Below are 12,741 nucleotides of genomic sequence, written 5' to 3'. Positions count from 1 at the left end.
TTGATTTATTAAATTGATTGTCCGGCTGGACACTCACATTATAGTACAGATTCAAGTCTATAATTATCCTATTTACTTAACTGTTGCATTTAAGGACCACTGTTCTAATACTAAAGCATTTGATAATGCTTTAATTGCCATGAGACCACCCTAGCTGTGGCCGTCTTTTTAAGATTTGGCCTGTCCTTGATCACTTTGCAGATCGATGTTCAGAGATCTATACTCCAGGGAAAGAAATAGCTGTTGATGAGTCTTTGGTCCCGGTCCTGGTTTTTAGGCAGTATATTCCTAACAAGAGGGCAAGTTATGGAATTAAGATGCATGTATATGTTGTCTTAGAATAGAACAGAATATGTCTATAATTTCTGGGTGTTCCATGGAAGGGATTCCACTATTGACCCCTCTGGTTGTCCGTCCACTTTAAGAGTTTCAGAGAAAATTGTGTGGAAACTTGCTGGAGGAGTTTCTAACAAAGCTCACCATTTGTACCTAGATAACTTCTTGTACATGGGCTGGCACTCGGCTGTGCAATTGTTTAAAGAATTGTTCAAAGTGGACACTCTTTTGCTTGTGGCACAATTTGCTCTAACCGTAAAGGTTACCCAAAATAGCTTGTTTGCAAAAAGCTTCAGAAGAGATAGTTCAGTGCCTTGCGTAGTGATGACCTGCTAGCTCTGAAATGTGTGAACACGAGAGATGTGTACATGCTGACTACCATCCATGATGACAGTACTTCAGCTATGACTGTTTGGGGTCAGGTTGCTGAAGTGCACAAACTTGTGTGCAATGTAGACTACAATAAACACATGGGTGGTGTTGATAAAGTAGATCAAAGGTTGGAACTTTACACTGCTGTTTGCAAGTCTTACATTTGGTATAAGAAGTTAGCCATCCATCTCTTTAATTTAGCAACTTTTAATGCTTTTGTTGTGTTCAACAAGTGTTCTCCGGCATCAATGATGACTTTTGTTCAGTTTCAGGAAACTGTGAGAGGCAGATTTGTTTTAGCAGAACAGGCAAGTGTTCCTTGAGTTGGAGTGGTGGAGGATGTGGCTAGATTGAAAGATCGCCACTTTCCCGATTCAATTCCTCCCATGCCCATAAAAAACAATCCCTGTAAGAGATGTAGAGTCCGTTTGCGAAGAGGTATGTGGAAGGAGAGTTGTATGCACTGTGCTGATTGTCCTTCTAATCTTGGGCTGTGTGTGCCCACATGTTTCAGATTGTATCACACTCAAAAGAGTTTTTGGGAGAGACCGTGAGTCTTATTGTGTACTGCCTGGTCTGTATGGTTTTATATTTGTTGTTCAGTTTCATGGTTGGTGTTAGAAAGATGTCTTTTGTAACCGCTGTTGTGCTTGTAGTTTTGTATCTAGTTACAAAGTCAAGTCAAGAACATTTGTATCGCGCACAAATCACTCTCACGAGTCTCATGGTGCTTGCAGACAGCTCTGAATGAACGGACTAGATCTAATTTCCAAAAAGCCAGGTCTTCAACTTTTTGCGGAAACTGGTTTGTGTTTTCTTTCCTGTTAAAGAACAATTTGATGAAGCTGTCCGTGGACTGGCACTTGGCTGTTGGTGTGCATGGACTGGTGCTTGGCTGGCGGTTTGTGTGGAACTGGCACTTGGCTGGCAGTGTACGTGGGCTGGCACTTCGCTGGAAGTGTGGGTGGACTGGCGTTTGACTGGCAGTGTGCGTGGACTGGCGCTTTACTGGCGGTGTGCTGAGGATGGCATTTGGCTGGGAATGTGTGTAAATGGCTTGTAAAGAGTTTAGTGCCAAGGTTCAGGTTTTTTACCTTTTAATTATTAACAGTGCATTTTCTTTTTGTGAAATCTCTTATTAACAAACTATGCATTTTGAATCTTCCACTCACACTAATGCCAAATCCAACCAATATTTGTGTGTGCTTAAAGAACAGATGGATAGGCAGTCATATTTGTCTTGTCTGTCTTTTTGTGCTAAGGTGTAGAGAACATCTACCAACTTTAGATATTTTTGTAAACAAATAAAATTGAGAGTACTGGGTGGTGTGCCTCTTATGGATCCCAACAACTTGTTTTACTCACAATGCCATGCAAACCTCAAAATGTTTCCTACCACCCAGCATTCCGCCCAGGCCTCACGCTAAAAATGGTACCTCACTCGTGTGGGTGGACCAAGTACCCACGACAGGCAAGGGACCAAAACTTATTGTGGAGTCATTACAGTTCCCTATCAAAAAATGAGGGGGTGACACCTAGGTTTTTTGGCTCCAGGCTCGACGGCCATCTAGAGAAACCTACCAAACACACACATTTCTGAAAACTAGACTCCCAATGAAGTGAAGGGAGGTATGGCTTGCATGGACCCTCAACAATTTCCTACCCAGAATCCCCTGCAAACCTCAAATTTAGCTGGGAAAAAAAACATTTTCCTCACATTCCTGTGATGGAAAGTTCTGGAATCTGCGTGGATGCACAAAATTTCACCCACTCTGCAGTCCCCAAAGTCTCCCAATAAAAATGGTACCTCACTCGTGTGGGTGTGCCACATGCCCACGGCAGAGAAGGGCCCAGAACATATTGTGGAGACTTCACATATACCTATCAAAAAACAACCTGGTTTTGCAAGGGGGTCACCTGGGTTTTTGGCCCCGGGCTCGGTGGCCAACTAGGGAAACCTACGAAACCCACACGTTTCTGAAAACTAGACACCCCGGGGAGTCCAGGGAGGTATGGCTTGCGTGGACCCCCCAACATTTTCCTACCCAAAATCCCCTGCTAACCTCAAATTTAGCTCAAAAAATCAGATTTTTCTCACATTTCTGTGTGGTAAAATTGTGGGATTTCCATGCCTACCACCCAGCGTTGCCCTCAGTCTCCTGAGTAAAATGATACCTCACTTGTGTGGGTGTCCAATGCAGAATTGGCTATAAACGTATTTTTTTTTTAAATGTAGCGCTTAGAGTTTTCTGTGCTATACCCTTAATCTCAATGTATTTGGCCCTTCCCAATCACAGGCCCGTGGCACATCCACACAAGTGAGGTATCATCTTACTCAGGAGACTGAGAGGAACGCTGTGTGGAAGGACATTTGTGCCATCAGGATGATGCCACACAGTTAATCTGGAGTAACGCAATGCAGCACAAATCTCTGCGTCGCCTTACTCTGCCCAGGGAAGCATTCCACGGGTGTTGCGCGGGTGTTCCCATTCAAGAACAATGCATTTTTACCCATTCTCATATTTACCAGAAGTGGAAGGCCTGACCCGGCAACTACGCTCAACATCCTATGATTCTGGACAAATCACTTAATCTCCCCATGCCTAACAAAAATGAATGTGTCCTCATGTAACGAAACTGGTGCTCATTTAAAGCGCTCTTATAACCGATGTCTCGGGTCTAGTTTTCGCTATATAAAACTCTACAAAAATGCTACACCTTCCAGGTGAGGCGTAATAGAGAGATATTCTTATTTCTTCTTGTTTCTAACTGAGCAGGATGGTGCCCCTCCCTGCCTAAATATAATTGCTATTATAATGCAGGCACCCTTCCACCATGGTGCAACACTGCGTGCATTGGTGCTAGGCAGAAAAAACAGTGCCAGCGAAGGGACAAAGGTGCATTTGTGTCCTTTCTCTGTCATGCAGAGCAGTGCAGCAAGATGACCTGCTGCGCGGCGTGATTTTGTCATAAATATGGCTCCAGAGGTTTCAAGCAAAATAGCAAAGAGGGCACTAAAAATGACAAGAACATTCTCGCTGTGAAGAAAGCATCGACTAATCGACTAATCGACTAATAAGAATGAAGCACATCCAGTCGCTAGAGCTTTATTTCAGTATTAACAACATTTGAGATCGTAATAGAATGCTTATTACAGGTAAAATAATCAGAATGAGACAAGCATAAGCTAACAAAAGCAGTTTAAAGAAACCAGCATAGACATGAATCAGAGGATTGTGGTCCATTGACAGCATTCGGCTCCCATTCGTCCTTCTCTAGCTTCAGGGTATGGACCTTTCTCTTATAGATAGATATACACCTATCCTGCCAAACCTTCCCAATACACCAGTGAGAGTGTACTTTTTGCCAGCAAACAAGCTTTCGAGAGTTTCTTTGCATACTTTGCGGCCTTCGGGTGAGCGCATGGCAGTTTTCCACAGCTGCAGTAGACGTCCTCCTGCAGAGTAAGGAGTTGAGAAGGACACCATTACTACCCTCAGTAAACATACATGCCTCTGTACAGGATACCAAACAAAACCATTTACCAAAATTCTTTCCTTCCTATTCAAGGAGAGTTTTACATCTAGAGGACATGGGGACACTTTGAACAAGTTTCAGTTCACACATGTCCAAGTTACACATCATTTACGCAATCACAAGACATGCACTTGTGTGCACTATACATGTGCATAACATATGGGTAAATGCTGAAATTAAACCATGGACTGTTGTGTCCACTTTACATTCAAAGGAGGTTCCAGGGATTTGCCTAAGGGTTTTGCAACAAAACCCAGTGCAAATGTGAAACAGACCCCCATGGTGTCAACTTATTGAGTATTATTGAGTATTCACACAGTTTTCAGAATATCTAAATTAAACTCTTATGAAACAATTGGAATCACAGGGAAATCTCAGAAGTCGCCAATGCAGGAATTACCCTTGTTAATCATGCTTTTGATCAGATGAGTTTCGGAATATCATTGACAAAAATATTGTCCAACCTACATGTTGTCCTGAATATCATTTACAAAATACCGTCTCATTGAGTGTGAAAGAGTGTATTGGGATTATGACATTATAGGTAAAAGCTCTATCACAACAGTTTTTCCCCATTTACTGTACTCAAGGTATATGAATGTGATCTGAACTCTGTGTAATTGACTTAAGTAAAGGTCTGAAATTCTCTCTATGCTTAGCCCTCAAGGTGGAGTTTTGCTTGCGTTGCATTTTTCTTGATTTGCAGGTGCACCTGTACAAGTCTTCAGTTCATGAAAGGCATGTTGTGTTTTTGAGATTAAGGGGTCTGGGAATGCAGGTTCACAAGGACAAGGAGGACTAACAAGGGTACATGAGAGAGGAACTCCTTTGTGAGGTCCAGCACACAGGAGGCACCTAAGGTCTGTAAGGTTTTTAAGGATGAAAGTTTGATGGGAGTTGCACATTCCAAACTGTGCACATAGGATGGAAAGCTACTGGCGATGATGACATCAATTCTCCAAAGTTCTACAAGGGTTAAAGTGGAATTCAGTTAGTTAGGAGCAGACAGACCCTTTTTACTCTTTGACTAGAGGAGATCCCTAAAGACTTAGGGCAAGAAGTATGAAAGGATTTGGCATTTCTTAAAGGACCGAATCACAATTTCAATCTGTTAAAAAATGCTAAATTGACTCCCCATATGTACAAAGTCAGATATAGAATTGCAATATGCTATTTCTAGACAGTAGAAATCGCATTCTGTGATTCCCTAAATAGAAAATCATAACTAGGTATTTCCTATTTGCAATTTCCCTAAGCAGATGTACAACGCAGTTCCTAAATGAGAAAGGGTTATTTTGGAAATGCTATTACCATTGACTCCAAAACAATGTGCATTTTAAAAAAAAGAACCCCAACATGTTTTTTTTAAATGCTTTAAAGCGCTCACATGCCCCTTGGGCATTTCTGAGCTTTACATGTGCACCACTTTTTTGGGGTGAATTAAGGGGGCAGTTAGGCCAATAGACAGCCTTGATTTTGCATTTCTGCACTGTAGGAATCGCTATTAGGAAATGTCTAAATTGTTACATTTCTAAGTAACGATTTCTTTAAATTTGCTATTTTTGAAATGCAAAATGGAAATTTTGTATATCTGAACATGAGGGGGTAGTGATCTCTCTTTGGCTGAAGTGGCTTTATGCTACCCACATCTCTTTCATTTGCTGAATTTCTACTGAGGTGTTGGTTATGCAAAGACTTGACTATTTTCCCTTTTCAGACATCTTTAAGTTTCTTTTAACTTAATTAGCATATTTATATTTAGGCAGGAAGGTCAAAATTTAGATTCTGAAAATCAAATGCTTTTTCTGATCTTTGTTATTGCTACGAATGAGATATTGGTATGTTATGTTATGTTAGATATTTTTATAACGCGCAATATTTACTCCAAAGAGTGTCCCAGCGCGGAGCCAAGCGAAGAGATAACAGAGGTAGAAGACTATGGGAACAGATGAGTTTTGAGGAGTCTCTTAAAACAAAGCGGGTCCTGAGTATTACGCAGGAAAAATGGGAGAGCATTCCAGGCCAGTGAGGCTTTAACCGCAAGCGAGCTGCCCCCCACCCTGGACCGGGAGAAGCGCGGAACCCTGGCCAACAAAAGAGATGACGAGCGTAGCACTCTGGTCGGAACATAAAAGGCGAACCGCCTCTGCAGATAAATGGAACCCAGATTGTGAAGGGCCCTGTGGGCAATAACCAAGGCTTTAAACTTAACCCTCTCAGCATTGGGTAGCCAATGCAGGGCACGAAGATGAACACGTACACTACTACTTCTGGCGATACCAAGAAGCAGCCTTGCGGCCGCATTCTGGATCACTTGTAGTTTGTTCATGGAGTAGCCGGGTAAGCCGACATACAAGGCATTGGCATAATCCAAGCGGGACAACACCAGCGCCCGAATAACCGTTTCCTTGGCAGACCTTGGGAGGAGGGGGAGAAAACTCCTAAGAACCTTGAGAAGGCCAAAACAACCGCCTGAGATCTTATTTACCTGGACAGAGAATGAGAGATTATCCTCAAACCAGACTCCTAGGTTTTTAGCGGAGCTCCCATTAGAAGACGGAGGGGGGAAATCTGGAGGCCAGATCTTACTTCTGAAGTCCAAGGGGAAGTTGCCGTAAAGAAGGATCTCCGATTTGTATTCATTGCACTTGAGTTGGGCTCTGGCAAGCCACCCAAATACAGAAGACAAACACTTATGCACAGGCAAAATGGAATCAGCCCCCTTACCCCAGGTAAAAAGAAGCTGGGTGTCATCAGCATAGGCTATCACCTTAGCCCCCAGCTCCTCGGCCAAAAAGACCAGAGGGGTAACATAGATTTTAAAAAGAAGGCGGCTAAGGGACGAGCCCTGGGGGACACCTTTGGAGACCTCCTGCAAGGACGAGGCTGCCGGTGGCATCCATACCTGTTGGGTTCGACCCTCCAGAAAAGACCTCAGCCAGGCCAAAGCCGAACCAGAGACTCCAATCTCAGAGAGGCGGGTAAGCAGCTTGGAGTACAGCACGGTGTCAAAAGCCGCTGACAAATCAAGCATAACCAAAGCTGCTCTGCCACCCGCATCTAAGCAATCACAAATTGCTTCAGAGATCTCAACTTAACGCAGACTCCGTACTATAAGAAGCCCGAAACCCAGACTGAGCTGGGTGCAAAGCATCAGATTTTTCCACAAATTCCGTGAGTTGTCTGGTCACTGCCTTTTCACAAACCTTAGCTAGGCTAGGGAGAAGGGAGATTGGTTGGTAATTGCCGGGAAGCTAGGGATCAAGGGACGGTTTCTTCAGTACAGGAAGAATTTTGGCCTGTTTCCATTCCGGCGGAACCCAAGCCTCCTGCAGAGAGGAACTGATAATAGCGTTGACCTCAGGTTTAATAGTCTCCGCAACTGCTGCCAGCAGTCTAGCGGAGCAGGGATCAGTGGGCGAACCGGATTTAAGGCCCTTAAGTATTTTCAGAGAACTAGCGGAATTGACGTCCAACAAGGCGTGTTTCAAAGCACCCTGTAGAGGCACAAACAGCCCATCATCCACAGGCGGGGCCGAAAGAGTCTGCTGAATCAAACGGATTTTATCCAGGAAGAAGCAAGAGAGGGTGTTGCACCAGCCAACCGTGGCCGGGCCAGTACAGTTGAGAGCGGCAGGAGATGTGAAACTCTGCACTATAAGGAAAGTCTCCTTCGAATTATTACAGGCCTGGTCAATGCGATCTGTGAAATATTGCTTTTTAGCCTGGAGAATGGCTGAATAATAGATTTTTTAACTACCCCTCAGAGCAACCTTAGCCAGAGGACAGTAACCACGACGCCGCCAAATCCGTTCAAGCTTTTTGCAATCCTGTTTAAGCAAGCGCAGATCAGCAGAAAACCAGGGCTTCGATGGCGAAATTCTCGAAGAGCTAGAGGAGGTGGGGGTGGCCAGCAAGGTCATAGACTTAACTAACCAATTAGTAAAGCCTGCGAGACTCCCTTCAAGATCACCGGTACGGGTCGGCCTAGAGGCCGCCAAGGCCCCAGCCAGGGTGGCGGGATTCACCTTTTTAAAGGCTGGTTTCTGAGAGATAGAGTCAGCCCCACAGGGCGGCACTAACTTCCAGGAAAAAAAAGTAATAAAGTGGTCAGACCACACAAGAAGAGGGTCCTCTACTAAAATATTAAAATTAGAACAGATAGGATCAATGATATGACCACCCTGATGCGTTGGGTGGACAACCCATTGTGACAGTTGGGCAAGCTGAAGCAGATCTTTTAGGGCAATGGCATCATTACACGCCCCTTGATCCAAATGAATATTCAAGTCTCCCAAGAACAGGAACTGCGAGAAACGAGGAGCCCTGGTAATAAGCTCATCGCCCCAAGACTGTAAAGCGGCGTGGGCAGAACCAGGGGGGCAATAGGCCAGTGTCCCACCCAATAGGGAATGGGGGGAAACCTAATACTGAAGTCCAATGCTTCACCTGCCCCCCAGGCATGAGTCTCGCCCCTGACAAACTCCCACTTCTCTCTGAATATGACCGCCACACCACCGCCCCTCCCCTCTAAATGATCAGCCCTAGCAACTTTATAGCCCAAAGGAATGGCCAGAGTAACAAAAGGGTCAGAGTTAGCGTCAAGCCATGTTTCCGTAAGGAACAAAAGGTCAACTGGGTGGTCGGTGAGCAGCTCAAAAACGTCGTAGTAATGTTTTTTGAGGGAGCGCACATTAATTAGAGCGGCGGAAATGGACGGAGAGGTAACAAGCTTAGGCCCCAGGCCTAACGCGGGTGAGGCAGCTGGAAGAGTGGCAGGAAGACAGAAACCACAGGCAGCACAAACATACTCCTGAGAGACCAGCAGGTCAAACTGAGGGTGGGATGAGCCTGGAGTCGAATTCAAATTTAATAAATCATCCCTACCGTAAGTCAGCGCAGCCTGGGCGCCCCCAGGCCAATGGGCAGAGTAACTGGCCCTGGCCTCTGGCGGGACACTGACGGGCGCAGACGGGCTTGCCTTATGCGCGCCTTTGGCGCGCCAGCGGCGCGCCAGCGGCACGCCCGCTGCGCTCGTCCGCTGCGTGTCCGCCCCTCACGCATATTTGTAGGCCGGCAGCCAAAAAAGACTAGAGAGCGCACTGCCCAAAATGGCGCCTCTAGATGGCTGACCGGCAGAGCAGGAAGTAGGTGAAACCCACCCCACGAGCAAAGAGCAAATTTCTCCCAGTGAAATTCCCACAACAAAAAGTTACAATGTTAAAACTACACTTCACGCACCCAGTAAAATCAGGGGCAATTCAGGCCTAACAATGTTTAAAAGCACATATACATTAAAAATCACGGAGGATTTAAAAAGCAGAGCACAGAGAAATAAGCGATATGGACACGAGTGACAGAAGTTAAAACCCCTCAAGGCATGCGCGTCTGCCCCTCGCGCATATTTGTAGGCCAGCAGCCAAAAAAGACTAGAGAGTGCACTGCCCAAAATGGCGCCTCTAGATGGCTGACCGGCAGAGCAGGAAGTAGGTGAAACTCACCCCACGAGCAAAGAGCAAATTTCCCCCAGTAAAATTCCCACAACAAAAAGTTACAATGTTAAAACTACACTTCACGCACCCAGTAAAATCAAGGGCAATTCAGGCCTAACAATGTTTAAAAGCACATATACATTAAAAATCACGGAGCATTTAAAAAGCACAGCACAGAGAAATAAGCGATATGGACACGAGTGACAGAAGTTAAAACCCCTCAAGGCATGCGCGTCCACCCCTCGTGCATATTTGTAGGCCGGCAGCCAAAAAAGACTAGAGAGTGCACTGCCCAAAATGGCGCCTCTAGATGGCTGACCGGCAGAGCAGGAAGTCGGTGAAACCCACCCCACGAGCAAAGAGCAAATTTCCCCCAGTGAAATTCCCACAACAAAAAGTTACAATGTTAAAACTACACTTCACGCACCCAGTAAAATCAGGGGTAATTCAGGCCTAACAATGTTTAAAAGCACATATACATTAAAAATCACGAGCATTTAAAAAGCACAGCACAGAGAAATAAGCGATATGGACACGAGTGACAGAAGTTAAAACCCCTAAGGTATGCCTTATGCTTGTGAGATTTAACCTGATTGGTTAATCTTATTCACTTCTGGCAATTGTGTACTTATGTAGTATGTTTCTGAGACTCATTTACATATGTCTGGCTTTGAATTTGTAATAAATCTTCCGAGATTTAATGTGAGACCAAGTGGTTTATACTGCTAATTGATTTGAATAGCTGTTTTGATCTCTCCTTGCCTTTCGGAACTCCTTAGAAGATCTTTCAGCCTAGTAGAAACTAGATATTAAGCGAGATGCATTCTCAGATGGAAACAAAGAGGGATGGATAAGATCCCAAAGTAAGGAGACCTAGAACCCTGTTTGCTTGGTTAGTTAGTACTCAGTCTCTAGTGCCCATGCCCAGACGTTGGAGGACCGATGGAGTTTTTGAGATTCAAAAGAGAGTTGTATCAATAATAGAGGAGTGAGTATCAATAGGATCATGAATTTCAGTTGTTCATGATTAGCGGTGTTTGTGAATTTGGATTGTGTTTTGCGGAGGTGTTCTGAATGTTGTATGAGAGTGACATTTAGAGAAGATTTTGGAGATATCAGGTCTGTTGGGGCCCAATCCCAGGATAGTATTAAAAGGTGTAAAAGACACCATATTTTAAATGCCTTCTAAGTTTGGTGCTGCTCATCGTTAGACGATGTTGATGGGACAGTTGAGATAGAGTCTATCTTTGTGTGAATGTGAGGCGATTGGCATAGTGGATTTTAATGTGCAGGGTGAATCTATATTATTCTGGATGATATCCCGCAAGTCGAGGGCTCTTTCGAAGTGTTGAACATCCCCTCCAATATACTGAGACTTGGGTGGAAACATATTAGGTAATAGCGGAAGGTTTGGCTCGCCACTGCCCCAACAATCACAAATCATAGACCTGTCAGGGCTGCTCCTGCCAATATACATTTTGAGCCAAGGGGTGAAGGTTGTAGAATACATGCTTCAGCTGGTTCTGCCACAAACATTGTCAATACTCTGACTATCCCAATTACAACAGTTACTATTGGTCCTATTTCCTGGCTCAGGAAAGATAGCTTATAATTTGGCTGTCCCAAGCGGCATTGGTGGATCAAGTAAAATTGTTGTGATTCCTGATACTTGAGAATTAACTCCTTTGGTTCCAACACACACGATTACTCCATACGTTGCAAGTGCAGATTTGACTATCAATCTTTCAGCGTGTACTTCTACAAGTACTTACCAGAGAATGCCAACTACCAGAACACCTATATGGGAGCCGCCTTTAAATCTAAGTAGTGGTGCTCAGGGAGATGGAAATATGCCAATAGTTCCTGTGGTAATACAGACTATTAGTGCCAAGGAAATAGATGAGTGACTGAAGGCTGTTAATGGTGTTACTCCCTCAAGGGAAAGTGTAAGTTTGGAGTTGAATCAGGGAACAATTCAGTTGCCGAAAAGAGAGAATTTGGTGGATGTGGCAAAATGAAAGTTAGAACTAGATGAATCGATTAGTGGAAATCTTGAATTGGCTTGCTTAGATACTTACCATGAGAATGTGTTTATATGTAAGGACATTACTGAACATGCAGGGCAGGTAAATGATAGACTAGCAGAATTGGCCCAAAAGTATGAGATAGATGTGAACAAGGCCAAAGCCGTGCAGAGAATTTATCAGGTGTCTTTTCATGAAAAGGTCATAATTGATATCAGAATTCTTGGAGAGAAAACACAAATTAAAGAATTGATCCTAACCATTTGGAATTGGAATGAATTGGTCAAGTGGGAAGCTCAATGGGTGAGGAAAAAGGATTCAAAGAAATCCATAGGGAATATGCCCTGTAGTGGGAGAAGGGGTTGCAACCAATTTCCTGTTGAGAGAAGTGCCTGGTGGATGGTCTGTACATGTGCCTTGGAGCTGAAGTGATCTTGCATCATTTACTAATGATTCCCTAAAACTGAGAGAAAAACCAGTGGAGAGGTAAACAGAGCCAAGTTTTGTGGGTTGACATAAACACCTTAACACTGTCATTCTGAGTGACTTGTGGGTGGAATGTAAGGTGTCTGTTCAGTGGCCTGAATCATAGCCAAGCAGTTTGATCATGAAATGTCCTTCGCCGTTGGTGATGAAAAAGTATTAACAGGTCATGACATTCATGAAATCAAAGGTACCACCCCATGATACAAATTGGATTACGATTGGTCAAATGACTTAGGAACCGAAATAATTGATTCATGCCTATTTTGAGAGATTGTTGCAGGCATTCAAGCAGCATATTGGAAAGGAGATGCTTGAGTCTAAGGATATGGGACATTTTGGCCCAGATTCACAAAGGTGTCATGCAACGCAGCACAGCACCCAAAGAGCCTGCACTGCTTTGCATGACAGGGAAAGAGCAGGAGCGTGCCATATTAACAGAGAAATGGTACCCTCCTGATTTGTGCTGCCTTGCTCCAGGTACACAGCGTAGCGCC

The 12,741-nt window shown here is 44.3% G+C and overlaps 1 protein-coding gene across 1 annotated transcript in view; it reads right to left on the bottom strand.

Moving 5' to 3' along the window:
- Positions 1-3,801: 3,801 nt before the first annotated feature.
- LOC146822305 (protein LEG1 homolog) overlaps positions 3,802-12,741 on the bottom strand; it is a 282,602-nt gene continuing 273,662 nt past the window's right edge. Inside the window, exon 6 of the mRNA XM_085613393.1 lies at positions 3,802-4,165. Within this exon, the coding sequence (XP_085469519.1) occupies positions 3,990-4,165 (176 nt within the window). The 3' untranslated portion in view covers positions 3,802-3,989. The remainder of the gene's footprint in view (positions 4,166-12,741) is intronic.

The sequence above is a fragment of the Triturus cristatus genome, chromosome 6, assembly GCF_964204655.1.
Source record: "Triturus cristatus chromosome 6, aTriCri1.1, whole genome shotgun sequence".
Taxonomy (NCBI): domain Eukaryota; kingdom Metazoa; phylum Chordata; class Amphibia; order Caudata; family Salamandridae; genus Triturus; species Triturus cristatus.
Note: the sequence above shows the minus strand (reverse complement) of the source record. Positions and strands in the feature narration are given on the sequence as shown.